At 34.7% G+C, this 19,967-nt stretch overlaps 1 protein-coding gene across 6 annotated transcripts in view; it reads right to left on the minus strand.

Annotated features, from left to right (window-relative positions):
* ULK4 (unc-51 like kinase 4) overlaps positions 1-18,992 on the minus strand; it is a 219,771-nt gene extending 200,779 nt beyond the window's left edge. For 4 of the 6 annotated variants that reach the window (XR_014883996.1, XM_085226515.1, XM_085226514.1 and 1 more), the window contains exons 1-15: positions 18,730-18,868; positions 16,751-16,948; positions 15,563-15,662; positions 13,186-13,325; positions 12,065-12,227; positions 9,742-9,843; positions 8,857-8,940; positions 7,907-7,982; positions 7,241-7,330; positions 5,471-5,577; positions 5,291-5,360; positions 3,667-3,766; positions 2,989-3,093; positions 1,966-2,026; positions 178-359 (exon numbers count right to left, since the gene is read on the minus strand). Coding sequence is in view for 5 of the 6 variants with exons in the window: in XM_085226515.1 (XP_085082641.1) it covers positions 178-359; positions 1,966-2,026; positions 2,989-3,093; positions 3,667-3,766; positions 5,291-5,360; positions 5,471-5,577; positions 7,241-7,330; positions 7,907-7,982; positions 8,857-8,940; positions 9,742-9,843; positions 12,065-12,227; positions 13,186-13,325; positions 15,563-15,662; positions 16,751-16,888 (1,518 nt within the window). In the remaining variant the exon portion in view is untranslated. Of the gene's footprint in view, positions 1-177; positions 360-1,965; positions 2,027-2,988; positions 3,094-3,666; positions 3,767-5,290; positions 5,361-5,470; positions 5,578-7,240; positions 7,331-7,906; positions 7,983-8,856; positions 8,941-9,741; positions 9,844-12,064; positions 12,228-13,185; positions 13,326-15,562; positions 15,663-16,750; positions 16,949-18,729 lie in introns of all 6 variants that reach the window. The other 2 variants (XM_010712967.4, XM_031553967.2) reach the window with 2 other exon arrangements.
* Positions 18,993-19,967: the final 975 nt, after the last annotated feature.

The following is a 19,967-nucleotide window of genomic DNA, read 5'->3' on the forward strand; positions in this document are numbered from 1 at the left end:
CTTTTTTCTTCACTAGGGTGTAGTAGGTTTTTGTTGTTGTTTTGCTTTATAAATATAAATGCTGCTACAATATCTAATAATATATATTGTATAATAATATATATAATAATTATAAATTTGCTACAATGCCAATGCTACATAAGACCATATTGATTCCTTCAGAGCTTTATTATTTACCAGCTGAGAGTTAATTAGCCGGCTTGCAACTTCCTTGTGGCCAGCCACAGTACAGAAGTAAGACAGTAAATTCAGTTTAGAACGTGCTGTTCCTGGATTCTTCTCAGTGGAATCAAGCAACAAACATGCTTGGTGCAAGAAGTCATTCCAGTCCACATCCTTCAGAGATGACAACTTCTCAGCTAACACAAGAAGCAAACAAGTAGTTAAAGATCTTTTATGTTGTTTTAATACACTAGAAAGTAACATCAGCATGAAAATATATGTTAGAAAATTTTAATCTAATCAGAATTCCAATATTTCACGCTGTTTCTTTACAGCAAAGTTGAGGTAAAAACTAATGAATGTCATCAAAATTCTCTCAGAAGCAATTGCAACAAACCTAAAACACTAATTTTAATATAGACAGGTATCCATCCGGTTAAACCTTAGGAGTAACTGAACACAGATGACTTGAAGAGGAATATAAGTCAACAGCCCCTAGGAGAATGAGCATAATCATCATCTCACTGATCACTGTATGGGAACTGAACCTTCTAAATATTTCCTATCAGTCTCAAGGATTAAATCCAGTTCACTTTAGTAATCTTAGTTTTGGTCGGTAACTTATAAAAACTAATCTGCCATCCCGACATGCTCCAATACAGAATATCTCAGGACATCCTTTCTATCTATTTTATATGCAAGTAACTCTGTCTAATGAACAGCTCATGTTAGCAAAGGTGAAAGGTAGTATGAATTTATCTTTTACTCCATTTTTTTTTTTTTTTATGGTAACGGAAAAGTGTCGATAAGCAGCACCAAATTCATTATCTTAAAAAAGCAAATCAGAAAAAAAAAGCTATTATTATAGAATATTTACAACCACAAAAAAAAAAAAAAACACAACACCAGTCCCTTATTAAATAAATATAAACAATAACAACTAAACACATCAGAATATCAGACTGATAGTTTAGATGCTTGAACACTAAACTAAATGAAACTTGCTCAGGTATTTAAACATGGCCATTTTTGCCAAATTCAGAATGTTTTTTTGTTACTACAATCTTGTTTAGGGGAGGTTCTATTCTCCAACTATCAAATTCCTTTCAAGTATGGAGAGTCAGTTTGTTACTGAAAGAAAAAAACAAGGAACTTTGTTTTGGTAGAGGTGCTATCTGAATTCTAGGAGTAAGGACTTGCCCAACATTCCTCTTCAAGCACTCTAAAGCCAAACAATACTACCCTAAATAGATCAGAGGAAATAGTTTCCAGAAATAATAGACTTGCCTGAAGTTAAAAACACAAGAAAACAAAAAAGTATCCACAAATCTACACTGTCCATTGGGAACATTTTACAATTATACACAGGACTGCCAGGCTATCAAGTATGATAGCTCATCAACACTACACTTTCCAACATCCTGTTTTATTTCGCTTCCTTAACTTTGTCAAATCTTAATCTGGTTGAATACCTCAGTATTTTACCAAAATAAAATAAAATAAAAAAATCTGCTGTTTTTCCATGCTAAGAAAGTGTTGGCTGTCTTATTTTTTAAAGCTTTTAAGTATGGCTTATAAGAGGGCAGAAGAAAGGGTATATATATATGTAGCTGTCAGCACTTGAAAATTCTACTCATTTTTGGTCTAGTTAAGAACACAACTTTTGCAACTTCAGGAAAAACAGTTTTGAATTCTCCCCTCACCTCAGCTGATTTACAAATTTACAGATTTAAAGATTTACAATCTTGCAACAGTTACACTACCATATACAGAATAAATGTTTCTATGTCAGCAGAGCCATACCTGAATATGCTGGTATATGTAAAGCTTTTGAGTCAAATCTAACTGGCACTTGCTTCATTATCTGGAGAAATAAACAACATCACAACTAGTTTTAATGCATTTCTGAAAGTTTTTCAGCAGTCAAACATGAAAACAAAGACACAACAATAGTACAGGATGGCTGTACAAATCAGTGCTTACTCCTGAGGCATTTTTCAGTACTGGAAAGGATCTTACGGGCAGGAGGAGGATCGACTTTTTACATACATAGCTGGTGGTAGGACAAGGGAGAATGGATTTAAACCGAACAAAGGGAAGTTTAGGTTGAGGAAGAAATTCTTCAGAGTGTGGTGAGGCACTGCCACAAGCTGCCCAGAGAAGTTGTGGATGCCTCATCCTTGGAGGAGTTCAAGGCCAGGCTGGGTGGGTTCCTGGGCGGCACGACCCAGTGCTAGGTAACTCTGCCCATGGCAGGGGGATTGGGACTAGATGATCTGTGAGGCCCCATCCAACCCAAGCCATTCTGTGCTTCTTACAACTTCAGGCCTTCCTTTCCAGAGAAAACAAGTTCATACCTTTTAGAAATATTATGTCTAAAACTTAGAGAATGACATAAGTTGCTTTGGAAGAGTTTAACACCTGAACTACATGGCTTCATGGACAGCTTTGTTTTCTTTATACCAAAACACACTCAGCTTTGTTTTCATTTAAGTAATATATATTAAAGCAAACTATCAGAAAACAGATCTACAAAACCACTGAACACAGAATTTAATAGCTTCTGTTTATTCTATTTATTATAAGACATTATTTAACATTACTTTACAACCCCAAAATAACTCTATTCTCCAAATTATAGCAATACAATAGGACTATAAAAGACAGCCAAAAACTTGTATGAGAGCTTGCCAGATGACTGGGTGGAACTGCTTTAAAATTTGAATTATAAAACACAGGAAATGAGTTTCACCCTAATTTAAAGAGTTATCTGCAAAACTAGCCTCACCCACAAGTTCCTGAATCTTATATTTTATTTTTCTATACCTTTGGATTGTCAATGATTGGTGTTATGATAAGATCAGATTCAGTGTAAATGAGCTCTTTCAATGCTGACTCCATATCCTGCTGACTCGAGCGTACATTTTTAGCCTAGAACAAGAACAAAGTTTTCTGAAACACCGTTCTGCACAAAAGAAAAAGGTTTATGCTTACTCCCATAATATTTCATTAAATCTTATGCCACAGAATTTGCTCTCACGTAACTAATATATTCTAAACTGCTTTTTAATTGTGTAGTTATTGATAGGGCCTAGACTTTGCAATTAAAAATTATGAAAAACATCTATGTAGGTAGAAAGACAAAACTCTAAAAAAACAAAAAACAAGAACAAAAAACAAAAAACCTTGCAACAAGTTTAAAATGTAGATGGATTAAATAATAATAATAATAATAATAAGATAGTCCCTCTCTCTTTTATGCATTGAATTAAAGGGAGACAAAACATCTTATTTGACTCCTATGCTGGAAGTTTTGCAAACATTTACTTTTACTTTTTTTTTTTCCTTCAATATTTTTACACACTAAAGGAATTACTACTGGAAGAACTACTTTTCTGTTATAATTACAGGATGAGAAAGAAAAACTGTCTTTGTTGTAGTCTCCAGGCTAAGATCTTGGCTATGATTATATCACTGCCTCTTAATATTTATTTTTCTACTTACTCTTGTAATGCTTGAATCCTTTTGTGGAGAATTTTGGATTGGAGCAACAGTAACATCGGTTATTTGTACTGCAGTGCTGGTTCTAGGAGTAGGACGAGAACTTCAAAAGAAACAGAAAACAGATTAAGTCTCTCTGCAGGCCACTTTTGTGGAGTTTTATTTGTTGGTTTGAGGTTTTTATTTATTTTCACATTCAGGCCTCACAGTAAAATTTGAAGGCTGGCAGACAAAAATGTTATATTGTCCCCAGCAACATAAGATGATCTTCCTGTCTTTAAGCACTCCTGACAAAGTTAGAATTCATCTATCAGTTAGAAATAAGAAACTTCCTGGGTTTGTTTGTTTGTTAAATAAATGTAGTTTGATTGTTTTCTTGTCCACTCAGGCCTCTGGAATGGATGCTAAAACATGGCTAGCACATTTCTTTGTAACAAAATGCCAACAGAATTAACTTGACAAAAATAGTAGTAAATTTTATTACTTTCTTCTGACTACCAAATCTTTGTAAGATAATGGGAATAAAAAACAGCTTCATTTTTATAAATGAATGTGAAGTGGGATTACTTTTCTTATTCTTTTTTAACTGTTTTACAAGTAGAAACCAAAGAAAAGTAAGACCAGAACAATTACATTTGCGATTTTAATACAGCTGCTAGTAAACTAATCTGTTTGATAGCATACCTTAATTCATATCAAAGTGTTTAAAACTAACTTCAGAACCATTAAAACTAGCAGGTCAAGAAACACTGATTCTATCAACAACATAAAATAAAAGTGTTTTCTTGACTTCCAAAAAGTAATTTGGATTTGCAATCTGGTAAGAAACAGCAACTAAACTAAAAAATACAAATATTAGACAGATATAAACACACATACATATAGCATATACATATAAACAGATATCCATATAAATGCATGTATGAGATAAAAAATATATTTTTTTCCAAACCTAATTTGCATCTACATGAGCTTGAGAAAAAAAATAAATCTCTCGCTTCTCCAGTTCTCAGCTTGTGTCTCAATTTAAAGCAAGACAAGGATACATTGAATTGAACTAGCTGAAATGAGTGAGATCTATTCCCTTTGCACACAGAGAAGTTACTGCTGTGAAAAGGTGATTAACTACATTGGTAGTTAAGTAAATTTTGGTGCCAAATGACAGGCCAGCAATTCCCCTCCACTTTGATCCTTTAGAACTTCAGCTTTAAGAAATTAAATCATTCAAGCAATATCTAGTGCAGTACTTAGTAATACCAATAGCTTGTGATGAAAGGCAGCAGGCAGAATCTATTAGTGCATTTCAAGCTGTACACTTCTTTTATAGCTAAAGTAATCATATTGAAAGCATATTCTCATATATCAAAAGAAGATCTAAGCAGAGTCTTATGTTTCGGCAAACAGTTAAGAAATCAGAAGTCCTATCAAAATCAGTTTCATAAAGCCAAAAAAGCATTGCTTTAACTGCACACATTGTTTTAACTGCATTTCAAGTATGTCTTAACTGTTAGAAAATTCAAAAGTAAATACTTACAAAATATTACAAATAGAATAAGAAGTCTTAAGAGATTGGGGGGGAAGTGGGGGGCTTTCAAGGGTTTTCTGACTGTTGTTTTGATTTTCATACCTGAGAAGAAATATGGATTCATTTGATCCACCAACTGCATTTTTGGGGCGCAATTCAGTCGGATTTTCTACTGAAAAAAGAGCATAAACTTGAATCTAAATGTTCAAATAAACAAAACACAAGGAAGAAGCATGTTGGTGAGACCAACAAAATAATTCAAAATAACAAAATGAATATTACCTATTTTGAAAGAATTGCTTGGTAGCTTATTATCTGCTCTTGAAGATGACAGGTTTTTACAAGCATCTTCTGATCCCTTGGTATTCCATGACTCCAAATCTTCATTGCTGTTTAATAAGAAATATTAATTAAAAAGATTTAAAAGAAATCAGATTGATCAGATCTATTACTTATTGCAACTATTAACGTGCAATTTAGCTGTCATTCTCATTGATCATCCTCCTATTGCAATATGAGCTACAAGTACTTTTATATTGGTAATGGCAATGATGAAAAATTGTTTCTGAGCAAGCAACTTGGAGAATATTAAAGAACTCTCTAGCTCCCTTAGTACAACTGCCATTGAAGAAACTTGGAATAAATTTACACCCTGGAATACACAAGGGTAATTTTGTAAGTTTCAGAGATTGCTCAATCTTCAGAGAAAAAATTCACAACCAATATACTTTCAATATCAAAGCCTGTATCAAGCATTAAGATCAATAAAAACTTTTTTTTTCCTTAATAGCAAATTTCTCACTTTTGCTTCTGTATTTCCCCGTACTGTTCACCTGGAACTGATTCAAATAAACCTTCCCTGTGGAGCTCACATTTTGAAAGGAAGAAGTACAGATCTTCTTTTGTATGTCAAGACCATGTCCTTGGTTCTTTATGTGTGCCAATTACTGCCTTAGTGAATATTTCAGAATCATTAGAAGACTCACATAAATAAAGTGAGTCAAGAAGTCCAATATTTTGTGGGTAATTACTATTCTGAGTCTCTGAGAATTGCTCAGACATACAATATGGTAAAGGTGGATCTAAGTCTCGCTGATATTTTGAATAAATTCTGATTTTTTGAGATATAAACTCACAATCTCAATTATTTGCCCTGGTGGTACAAGTAGTAATAAAATTAAAAGAGAAGGAGCAGCATATTAAACTAGAAGAGACATTAGTAACAAAAAATACCGCAGCACTGGTACCAGAAATAGGTATTTCAACAACGTGAGATGGAATGTAAAAATAGATAAAACACAGAAGCATGTGGCATTCTAAAATAAAGCTATTTCCATACTTGTTCCCTGAATGGAACCTGAAATAGCATTCAAATATCTAGAACAACAGATTGTTTAAAAACAAACAACTCTAAATGGAAATTGAGAAATTAAAAACAGCAAGATTAACAGACATTTTGAAGAAGCCTAAATATTCAGTGAATAGAGCCTATTTTCACAAAAGGGCTGGGTATTTCTGCCTATATAGGAATGCAGAGTATTTCACATTTAAATATAAAAACATTAGATTAATGCTTTATGCTATAAACAAAGAATATGGGTCAACTACACTCACAAGGCGAAAAAAACCTAAGATGATGTGCAGATAGGTTTTTTGATGACTTGATGTTAATGCATAAAAACAAATTTAAATAAAGATGAAATTGACTCATGTATAAGGAGCTAATAAAGCTTTTGAAGGACAGTATTGTAAGTCAAATTACTGTTCATCGTTGTTATACAAACAAAAAAAATAGCATTCTGTAGCTAGAAGAAAGGAGTCTCCAGAAAGCAAACAGATACTCTTACACTGACAGGATACTGTAATTCCTAAGCACCCCAAACTGCTCACTGGATTGTGTAAAGCTTAACTCAGCAATTATTTAACAAAATTAAAATCCTAAGCAAAATTCAAAGACAGAAATATTTACAGAAAAATATTTTAAATCTGTAATGTTTATTTATTTATTTGTTCATATGTTCTACAGAGGACATCTGCTAGAACATTCAGTACCTTGAGCCCTGGCTGTCTGAAGAATCACCGTCACAAAGGCTAAGAGAGTCTTTCCAGAATGGATGTTGCAATATGTCTGTCCAATTGAGCCTTTTGAGAAGCAATAAAGAACTGAAAAAGCAGTGGCAAAGTACAGCTACAAAAGCATATTAGGCTAGGTTCTGAATCCAGTGATACTATGAAGCAACTATTACTGTTCTTAGTTGGTATGTGGTGAACAAGTAAGTTATCTTCTAGAGGAAATTTTTGCCTAAAATTGAAATGGATCATTCACACAACACAGAGAGGTGAGATTAAAGATTAAGTACACAGTTTAGCCAGTCCCAATATTTACATTACTCTATAAATAATTATGTTATACAAAAAATATAAGTGTAACATCTATAAATTAAAGTCTTATAAAACAGACATGCCCATTGCTCTGGAAAACCAAAGGCATCCAATTTGAAAAGCTAACATCCTGTTAAACAGTCACCTATTTAACACCACATAGAAAAGTAGAAAACCATACAGAATTAATATTTTGATTAAATAAAGTTTTGCATGAGAAAATGCACTATTTCTTCTTTTACGAAGGAGAAAATTATTTTTTCATTGTCACCAGATAGTATCATAGTTATTATTTTTTTCCAGATATGAAAAAGGCAATGCAAACAAACAGTTTACCTCTTCTGAGGATCCTTTTGAAGCAATCCATCAAGTAAGCTAATGAACTCTGCAGAAGGTTTCTGAAAAGCAGAACCTGAAAATAGAAGGACTTAAAAAGATGAGAACTGGATAACAGAATCAACTGTGACAAAGTAAATCAAATCATTATCTGAAGATGACATTAAAGCAGTTTTATTTAACACCAATTTCATCTGAAAAAAAAAATCATAAAAAAATACTAAATATAAAATCTTTGTATTAAAATGATCTTCAAAGAGATGACAAAAATCAATACTTGGTCAAGCTAATTTAAAAAATTAATATACATCTATTATTATATTCTTATATATTCATAAATTCATATTTTTTATATTTCATATAAAAATATGAACCTTCCCATTATCATATAACTATTAGATAAAAATAAAGTAGAGTTGAAAATTGTGCTAATTGAAATTTACTTTAGCTGTGGTAGTTTTAAGAGGACTATTATTGCATCCTGTTACACAAGAGGTTTTCAGAATTCTCAGTTAACTGAGAAAGACTACTTCTGAGAGCTCAAAATCATGCAACACAATCGATCTATTTGCTTCAAAAATAAAATTTCCCTTACAATTGAAACAAGTAATAGTTTTAACTCAATAGGTCACCTTTCTGCTGTATCAATTTGAACTGAAATTAGAAACTAACAAAGTGTTTCCATGAATACCACTGATGCCTTGAATGACAAAGTTCAAAAATTCCATCTCAGAATGTATTTTTAATCCTTAACACTAAATGATACACCTGTTTTATCAACAGAAATATAAGTATTTATCACTAATGGGAGATGTTCATAGCAAAGGGACAGCAATGGTAACATTCGCTTTGGACAGCAAAACAATTCCTGTAATCAGAATAAACACTGCAAAGCAAAACTTTGTAACTATTGATTCAATTTGACACATTTAACAAGAGAAGAACGTTACCCTCGGGCCTAGGTGGCAGTGGATCTTCATATAAAATCTTTTCAATTAATTCTGAAAAGTTCTCTGAGAAGAATGGTGGCCTTCCTAAAATAAATGGAAGTTTATTTTTTCAGTTATGCAAATTTCAAAATGGCTGTCAGGTGTAATTATATATAATGGAGGAGCTCATTTTCCTAAGGAAATACTCAAAGCAATAAACATCCTTGATTTGAATTTAAAGGTTCACTTAAAAATAAATCCTTGGATTATATTCTTCTACCACGAGCAGCCAAAGAGAGCAAGGACAGAACATGTTCTAAAGACAGCTTGAGGTAGGCCATCATGAATGCTCTGAAAGAATCAATAATGACGTAGCAGCCAGAGAAGGTAAGAGCAGAGTATACTGATCCAACAGATCTGTGTATTGTCTGAGACTTCAGAATACTGCACTGTAATTCTTATGCACTGAAAATTTCCTTCCAGCTGCAGGCAATGCTAACTTCATCTGCAGGAAAGCCAGTGACTAGTGTTAGACTAGTTAAATTTTTCTCCCTCAGAAGTCAAATTAATGCATCCAGAGTTTAATACTGAAGAGATTAAAAACATTACATTGTCCAAAAACAAGTATTGCTACAGTTTCAAATCACAGTATTTGAGGGATTCAGGTTGGTTAATATCATTGCATTTGGAATTCAGTCAGAGGTACAATTTAGCAGTATTACTTCAGTTGATTGCTTGACAAGTTGTTTTTCTTAAGCATATTTAATGTATTCTTCAAGAAATTTTTATTACCTCTCTTAAATATATCTGTCTCAACTTCCTTAAAAACTAAACAAGAATTTAAATTGGGATCACAAAGTAGGTTTTCATTATCACGGATATTAAAGAAATACACAAACTTACAACCTGAGAACATTTCATAAAGTAAACATCCTAATGACCACAGATCACTGGACTTGGAGAAGTCTTCTCCCTTTATTACTTCTGGAGCTGTGTAGAATGGAGAGCCTACAAAATACCATACAAATACACTCGATTGAACATCAGTCCTGTAGAACACCTAAAACTTAACCTCTAACTCACTGAAGTGTAGAAAGAATCTTCACTTAGAGGTATGAAACATGAGATACCAAATGTAATTTGAAAAGAATATTTTCCTCCTTAACTTTTATTGAATTATGTAAGATTGCAGAAGCCATTTTCTTGTTTACTTCTCTTTCATTAATCAACTTGGTTTGTGCTTATACTTCTCTAACATAATTAATGTAAGAAGTTTTTTCTTAATTTATCTTGACAGCTTCCACAGCCAAGCCAACTGAGTATGTTAAACCAACATAAATCTCATGTGATTAAGAAAAATTATTAGGTTACATCAATTTTTACATTTATTAAAAAGAGAGCTATCCTAAGACATTAACTCTCACGAAATTAGAAAACTGTTAGAATAAACAATGTCCATAAATTAAATCACTGATCTAATTATGCCTATTCTAAATACTACTAGTTTCTCCAAAATCTCCCTAAAAATTACAGAATCTCAGCAAAAATGTATATTCCATAATCCTTTAAGAAGCTTATTTTGGATTTTGCTATCCATTTTATTTATTTCAAGTGACAACAGGTTATTAAACATACATATCAAAAAAAAAGCTGATCTAAAGGTAACAGGAAAGAGACATTCTGCATTTACATTTCTTTCTAGAAAAAAAAAAAAAATACACATCCTGTTCTTGGCCTTCATGATTGCAGTAGGTGCTATCTGCAGGAGACAGTACAAAGAAAGCTCTCTTTGTTCCCATAACACATTGCCAAGATTTCCATTGTTCCAGATGACAGCAACTGCTATGATTCCTCATTATCAGGGAAACAGAGGTCTCTGAGATGCTCCAAGACACAAACTATTGAAAGATTCTGAAAAGTAAAACCAAAATTCTAAAGCTTTCTTATTTGATGAAAATGTAGCACAGCAGCTGTAGCCCGTTGGATTTGTGTGGATTTTTCTGCAGAAATTAAACACAGTAACAGCTTTTTCATGCTTCAAAAATAAACAATTTTTCTTATGTAAATGGTACTGAAACAACTAATCATCATACTGGAAATTACACAGACCACTTGAAGCAAAAAGTACGGAAAATCTTCTGTCAAGAAACACAAAAGCCATTCTCTAAACTATTGTTAAATGGATACAAAATCTCCAATCAAAGTAGAAGCAATTCAGTATAGTACTTACTGAGCTGTGCATACATTTAACATAAATTTAATGGAAATTAGCCCTAGACCCTAGAGAGACCATCTGCAGCACATACTTTTTTCATATATGATAAGTAGTAAAACTATAATTTTGTCAATTAGAAAAGCCAGTTAAGACTCAGCATTTCTGAAGCTTCAGTGATTTTCTTATTTTTATAATTCTACTACTCATACTTAATCAGTAATATGTGAAATGTATCAAGGACCAAAGGTATTTCACAGATTTTTTTTTTAAATCCACATCAGTTATCATTAAAAAGCGAATTGCTTAAGCCCCCTTAGCAAACCCAAATGAAGAATTAGCATTTTCCATTCACTAACTACTTCGAGCAGTTTCAGATCACATCCGTATATGATACTTGCTCAGGATAGAAAGGCAGTTTGCATATTAAATGGTATGGGATGCCAATTGCAAAAAGCAACTCAAAATAATCCAGTTATGTGGAAATCTTACATACTACATTATTTTTACAGTCGCCTGCATATAAGCTTCAAACCAAAAATAACATGAAGTCTATTTAGAACAGCACAGAAAGGTAAGCAACTGTTAATCTATCAAAATTCCATGACAGAAGTACATTTTTCCAGTGCTTAAACTGTCTTTAGAATTATGACTATATATTTCTGAACAGTTTCTCTTCTTCTTTCTCACTTGCAAGTTTCCCCATGTGTTACAATCCCTCTTAACAATCTTCCTTAACAGCAAAATTTTTGTTTTGAGCCTACTTGGGAAAAAAAAAAAATTCCCTATATGCAGAATACATAAAATCTGCTCAAAGAAAACTTGCATATCACATAAACAGGCCATCATTTACAGATGTTGATATAACAGAATTATTCTAGGAATTTAGTAAGCCACATCAGAATTTTGATCAACTACCTTCTTTGAGTCTTCTCTCAAAAGTCATGCATAACAACAGTTTTTTCCCACTTTCATTCTGTTCGTTTAGTTTAATTTTAGCTGGTAAAAATATCCTACCTCGAAGTCTGTTTTTCAGGTGTCTTTGTGGAGTGCTTTCAACAACATCTCCTCCTGTTTCTTCAGATCCAACTAAAGCAAAAAATTCTTCCAAGTTTTCTCCATCTGCTTTAGCCAAGCAAAAGTTACTGAGCTTCAAAGTGCCGGGCCCTTCCAGCAGAATCTAGAGGAATAAAATAATCCAGCATAGCAGCTATTAACACCAGTGACTGCACTAATTTCCAATACAAAATATACTAAATCACAATAATTTAATCATTTAAGTAAATAGAGATGACCACTATCATATCTAAAAGCATTGAGAGGTTTAAGTCAAAACAAATCACTTTTTTTCTTGTAAGCAAAAAAAAAAAAAATCACACAAGGTGACGACACAACATTAATGGTTCCATTCACATTTTCATTTGCTCATGATTAAGCTGATATGAATGATGATGGATATGCTACTGTAGAAAAGAAAGTAAAAATAAGAGTTGAAGTAAAAATGTGTTTAAAGTGAAAGATAGTAAAAGGAACATTCATTCATTTTAGGCAAAAAAAAAAAAGTGATTTTTTTTTTTTTTTAATTTTATACTGGACAAAAAACTGCATGATTTTGATAATGATAAGTTTTTCCTACGTAGTCAGTGATTTCCTAATTACAATCTTTATAATCCCTCCAAAATTGTCTGGAAAAAAAAAAAAAAAAAAAAAAAATCACTCTAGTTAGATATGGGCCGGGGGGGGAGGCTGGGAGAGGGGCAGGGGAGAATCTTACTTTTGCACTCTGTGTTCTGTGTTCAAAAGAGTACTTTAACAGTTTTTACTTTTTTTTTTTTTTAAGTACATTCTTCTTCAGAAAAATACAGAGGCATTTCCATTATGCTTTACTTATATATTCACTTCTATTTACTGCTCTTTTACCCACAAATAACAGAAACCAATGAATGCACAAGTTCTACAGAAGACTCAGACAGAAGTGCAACTTGACCTCTTACAAATGAAGACCAGCAACAGAATTACTGTTATGCAACTGGCTTCCAGTATTAGGTAATTCTCTCAAAAACAGTACAATATGAATAAAATGTTGATTGCGTACAAAGTAATATGTGATATCCACTATAAATAATACTCCTTGTTACCTTTCCAGGTGTCAGCTCACAAAAGATAATCCCAAGGTTATGAATGTGGTGTAAACCGGTAATCAAATCTACACCAAATTCTCTCACTACATCTTCAGGTAGATGTTCATCTTGAGCAATAACTGATTCTAGCGAACCCCCTGAAATACGTGTACACATGGTCAGCAAAGGAATTACTTGCATGGCATCTGCTTTACATGCACAATGACATGATGAAAGTCTTCCAAAACTGACAAGTAAAAAATCATTACCAATACACATTAAAAATATGAAAATGTATAGAAAAGAAAAACCTACTTCTGAGATTGTGATATAAACTTTCACTACAATTAAACTGAGTGCATGACTTCTAAAAGCTTTTTCATATTGATTTATTTTACAAAGGAAGCAGAAAGGAAAACATGAAACTCATGCTGTCACAATGCATTAGTAACCCAGTGAGTTTATTCAGATGCCTTCTGCATGAAACTAAGCAATACCAAGATCAGGCTATGGATGTCTGTGAACAAGCAGTAGAACTAATGATGTGGAATTTTCCACTGAATTCACAGACAATAAAAATAGTAAAATTCCAGGATCCCGGGGTCCATGGAGAAGGATAATAAATATTTTATTCCAAACCACATAATATTTTCCTCAGCTTTTTTTTTTCCCCTCACTGATTTATTTAATAGAATACTGAAATGCAAAGGTTTTTCACACTATTCTCCAAATTACTCAATGATTTTGAATCTTAAAGTTATTCTAAGTCTTTTTACGTTGTTTATAAAAATCAGTCATACCTTTAGAACCAGCCTCAGAATGTATGACTTGGTAAAGAATTTTCCAACATTTTAACACTTTTATAATGTATTTTAGATGGCTATATAGATATATCAGGAAAAATGTATAATGAAATCAGCAACACAAAAGTATGCTACATTGCCACTGTGAGGCAAATATGAAAAACAGTTTTCAAGGCTCTACAAAATTAATATGAAATTCAACCCCCATCCTATTCACAAGTACATTTGCTGCTAAGAATGTCTTGAAGCTAACTGCTGTGGGAGAACATTCCAAGTGCACAATGACACAAGTACAATTTGAGGCAGGTCAGACAGAAGCTTTATTAACTATGACCACAGTGAGAGAACATTCAGGCAGATTTTATTCCTCTACTGTCCTGCTTTATGCCAAGTGACTGCAGAGACCCAACTCATACAGTGTTTCAAAGAAAAGAGAAGTGGTCACATGGTTGTTAAAAAAGCCAGGCATCCACCCTTGGGAGAGATGAACTCCACCCAACAATTCACAGGCTAACAAGGACAAGTACCCATGTCTGGGAGAGATGGGCTCCATAAGTTGCTTGCTAACTGCCACTGTTCACACTGTGGAGAGATGGCTCTTGGAGGGCCTGTAGCAGTAGGACATCCAGTGTTATCCTAGGTCAGAACTGGGGATTCTGACAATTCTTCACAATCCCAGACTGCTAGCTTTCATTTGAAATTAATGTAATTTTAGTTAGGATAAACTTCTTAGTCAGTGCACTCTTGGGTCTTTAAGAACTTTATTCCCATGCTGCAATACTGCAAGATACAATACACAAAAATTGCTTTAACTGTTCTTAACAATAGGCTGCCTGCCTAATAAATTACATACATGTCAATTTGTTAGACTAGGCAAATAGGACAAGGCCTCCAAATCAGCCACTAGCTTTAATTCTAATAATTGAAAGAATGACCTGATTATTTTTTCAGGTCTTATAGCTTCTCCAATAATTCTAAGTAGGGAAAAAAAAAAAAAAAAATCAGTTTGTAATATTGGCTCTTACCATGAAACAACTCTATGTATCAAAACATTAAAATGTTTCACTTGCACAATCACCTTTCCTTTCTACATGGAGGAAAGCATGCTTACTATCATCTGCTTAAAACATACAGTCATAATTGGAGAAAGCATTAGAAGTGTTCTTTAAAAGATTGATGTTAACCTACCAAAACTCTAATAATTACTTAATAAAGTTTTGGGTTCTCAGTGTTCCCAGATTAATGTCTTACCTTAAATCTTTCCTTAAATAAATTTTAGATAACTACACTCCAATTGCTCACAATTTGTTTTTAAGTTCCCCTAGCTATGAGAAGCTAACATTATGTCACCTAAATTAGTACTTCACAAACATTGTGAAATAGAAGAGAAATATGAGTTCAGTGGATTTCTAAAAATGTTTTAAAAACCAACATTTTTAAGCATACATACATATGTACAAACTGATTATTAATTTAACTTTTCTCGAAGACTGAAATATGTATTTTTTGTGAGAAAGATTTATTATTAAAAAAATCTTACAAATATCTGTACTGTATTTATTTATTTATTTTTGTCCATCTGAGCTTTTTACCTGTGCATAACTCCATTACAAGCCAGAGATGGTTGCTTGTTTCGTACCATTCGTGAAATGTCACTATGTTCTTGTGTCTGATTTCATGAGTCAGACGAACCTAAAACAAAGTTCTTAACATTATTAATGGGGAAAAATATCTTTATATATATGGATTGAAGGAGGACTGGAGACAACACAGATTTATGCTAGATCACTTATTCATTCCTGTGCCTAATCCAGTACACTAAATAGTTAAAAACTAATCTCCAATTCAAATTAATTTTACATGTAAGTTGAGAACAGAAAACTTTCATCTTAGCCCTTGGCCTACTGAACTTTTTCCAGCAATATGAGAAAGTTTCCCAACCAATCAAACAGAGATATTATTGATTTATAAGCACTGTTTAACTCTTCTGCTTCTCTACTAACAGACTGTAAATGAGAATTTGGAGTCAAACTAGGAGATCTACTTTCTTTTTCAGTGAGAACACAATAGTGAGAAGATATGGTAAATATAATAAGGAGAAATAGACCTTTCCCCCCTCGGTCTTATCAGGCAAAAGCAATCACTCAGTGTCCCTGAAAGTCTCTATTTCTACCACACCCTCGTAGCCTCATGTCTACAGAAATCTCTGAATCCTGTCAGAGCCATATGCGAGGTACTTTCTAAGAGGAATACGCTTTGGAGGGAAAAAAGATTTGAGTGGAGAAGATTTATGAATCACTAAAACAATGAGAGGGAATATTAAACAAAATGTATCAACTGGAAAAATGAAATATTTGAAATGTTTAACTGTACCAGTTTTCATTTCTTATCCAGAAAGCAAATGTTTAAAACTTTGCCAAGCTTTCACAAACAAAAATTGATCGACTTAAAATACTGTTCTTTCATAAAAAGTAATTTCTTCTTAGTAAGAAGGAAATTATTATTTACTGGAAGGCACTACTAGGACTGGATTTACATAACTGATAGAAAAATAAAGTCAACCACTACACAAACACTTATTTTTATAAAAGGTACTTTGACAGATCATAGAAACAGTAAACCTGTAAAACTGAGTTTATGCAAATGATTTAAACAAGAACACCAATTGATGATAGAAATAAACACTTAAGTATTCAGCATTTTTCTTTCTGCTACAAGGATTTTTTTAATTTTTTTAAGTTTAATCTTTTCCCAAATTTAGCAGGAAAAGTCTTACTTACCCAGTTTGTTATTTCAGCTCTTTTGCATTTATCAGTGCAAAGAATGGCAACAAAATTAATTGTCCCCTTTCTTCTTCCTTTATAAACAATGGTCTTGTTTCCTCTTCCTATCTCTTCATAAAGAATGAAGTTCTCCATACTTAAGGATGCTTTACTGGTAAGGAATTGGAAACATAGTATTTTCTTAGACAGATAAACCTTTAAAGAAAGAAGAGAGAGAGAAGAAGCAATCAAATTTAAAAATCATTAATGTATCACACTTACTCTCCCAATTCTTAAAAAATAGAAATTATGTTTCATCTTGCTGGAAGGATGTAAGTACTTCAAAGATCACCTTGGGAAATGTGAACAAAATTTTGAATAGGTAACTATTTTCCACTTGGAAAGCTCTTCACACATTCCACAAGTTATAGGTAAGACAGTAAGTACAGATTCTAAATATTTTACCTGTAAATAAAAATCGTGCTACCAAACTTAAAATTTTAAGTTCTGCATAAAAATGCTGGGTATGAGAAATTATTCTAAACTGAAAGCCTTTCCAAGTAAAATTGCCATTTCTGCTTAAGGGCACACCAGACAGATTTCCCCTGCAACTTTCTTACCATGTAATTTAAGCCTGATAAATAACTGATCTAATCAGCATAACCAGAAAAAGAAACAAAAAGAACCCCACAGGGATTTGCATTCCTAACAACACTAAGATGCATGTAGCTTTACCAGTTATAGGAGTTAGCATTAGAAATTTTTTTTCATGGATGGAAAGAATCCATGAAAAAGCTGTGTAAGTGCATTGGCCAACTGTGGGAGTCAATGAGTTTCACAAGAAAATTTTAGTTTTTCTTATAACTACCATTTTTTGTCTCAATAATTTTATATGGTTTAATTTGTATAGTGAAACGAATTAAACCTTTGTCATTTATTACAAAAGTTCCAAAACCAGAATATATTGCTACCTAGTACACAACGAGCACCTTATAGTAAGTTCTTCCAGCTCCAAACCAACTCCACATTCAGTGCCCAGTTCTTCCAACTAACAACTGAAATATTTCACAGCCATTTGGAGTTGCTTGTTCTCATGTTAACACCAACTTCTTTCATTTCGTTTGTAAAGGACTGTTGTTTTCCTTTCAGCAAGACCAGTTCTCAATATAGTTACCTGACAGCTACAGAAAAAAACAGAGGATAGTACAGCAACAAGGATAGAGAGGAAGGCTGCTTAATCAGTACTAATTACAAGCCACAAACTCAATTTCACTAATTTTCTTGAGACACAAAGCTCAAATGTCAAACTAAATACCAAATGAGACCAGAGAATTCCCAAATTTTAGACAGAACATTTTGTGAAACACTCCTGCAACACGTACACCTATACCCCAATAAACACACCAACAAACACCGAATGTAAATTAACTTGATTTTATCTCACAGTAAGCAAAGAGGTAGGTATAGCCAGCATAACCTTAGAAGGAACATCTTTTTCCTCCGGTTAACTGTGAAAACAGATGGGCAATTATGCAATGATCAGTTTGCCAAACAAGGCACAAAGACAGGAACAGATGTAGGTCTGCTTTCCTGTCACTGAACTCTCTCTTATGTTCTTCTGGAGAGCTTGAACAAAAACCAGAAAAAGTAACATCTTCCTCTGCTTCACAAAGGTGCCAGAACAGCAGATTGTCATCCCATTGTTCACCCAAGTGACCACTACTCCTTCTTTTTATTCCTTCTTTCCCAAGAACCCTTCAAACCTGACACCTGCAGCTCATTGTATTACCGAAATATTACACAGATGGAAGATACCTTCATGATGGTCACAAGAAAGGCACCATCGCCACTCGTGCAACAAAAAACATGAACACATAGCACACTGAGCGACATACAGATATTTCCAATTGTCTGACAGAAGCAGGGTCAATGACAAATGCATGCATGGTGGTCATGGGGCAGGAAAGCCTTCACCGCTACCTCATGACAGGCTGTACCTGCAGATAAGGTCTCAATCGGCAGCTCTGCGAGAGGCTATAAGGAAGAGAGCAGCCGTCCCCACCGGCTGGCCTTCAGCCGACGTACCGAACGGGGATATGGCACAGCGGGCCGCCTGCACTCACACCTGGGAGCTGAGGGCCCGGCGGCAGAGGGAAGGCAGGCAGCTACTGGACGACTGCGAGGCGACAACGGCCGTGACCGCAAGAAGGAAGCCGCCATCAACTGAACCCGGCGGAGCGCCGCACGCCCCGCCGTGGGGGGATGTGGATGTGTCCCGACGGGGAACCCAAAGCCACGCACCGAAAAGAAAGAGTGAGAAGGAGAAGAACCAGCACAACACACGGAGTGACTCGGGAAGATGGCTTTTATTTTTCTTATTCGATAAGGAAAATGCCGCAGAGCGCCAGGAAGGCCTGCCCTCTCACCCCCGCGCACCGCTCCGGTGGTCGCCGCCGTGACCCCGTCTCCAGGAGACAGGGCCGGACGCCGCAGCCGCTATTGGGCCGCAGCGGGTCCACGAGGGGCGTGGAGGAGGCGCCGCCGAGTTGCCAGGCAACCGCCAGGCCCGGCCTAACGGTCGGGGGCTGCGGAGGCTCGAGCCGTTATTCGGCGCGCTCTTCTGGGAGGGCGATCCGCCATTACGGCGTTGAAAGCGCTCCGTTCCAGAGTTGGCGCTGCCGTCACGGCAATCACCCAGCGTGTGGATTAGCTCTTATGACAAAATTTAGCCCTTAAAACATCCGTTACCTCCTAACATTTTTAAGCCCATAAGTCCATTTCCACATGGTTGCATAAAAGAAAAGATACAGTGTCATTGTCAGGAAGGGTTCAGTGTTTGGATGGATGGGCTGGATGATGGTGGACTTGGGACTTCATATGGGAAAGGCTTCAGTGTGAATGTAACCTCACCCCTAACACTGCTAAAATAAAAGTCAAAAACCACCCTACTAGGGAGAGATCTTTTAGGATGGCAGCAGAGTTCAGTGCTGTGTGCCAGCTGGGCTTCATCCCTCTGGCAGCAGAGCTGTAGGCGCAAAGGAAAACCTGAAGGAAATCAAGCGTCATTCACAGAATCACACAATCACAGAGGTTGGAAGGGACCTCTGGAGACCTTCAAGTGCACCCCACTGCTAAAGGAGGTCCCTACAGTGGGTTGTACAGAAAAGCATTTAGGACAGTTCTGAATATCTCCAGAAAAGGAGACTCTATGACCTCTCTGGGCAGCCTGTTCCAG

Source organism: Meleagris gallopavo, chromosome 6 (genome assembly GCF_905368555.1).
Source record: "Meleagris gallopavo chromosome 6, MGAL_WU_HG_1.1, whole genome shotgun sequence".
In the NCBI taxonomy this organism is placed as follows: Eukaryota; Metazoa; Chordata; class Aves; order Galliformes; family Phasianidae; genus Meleagris; species Meleagris gallopavo.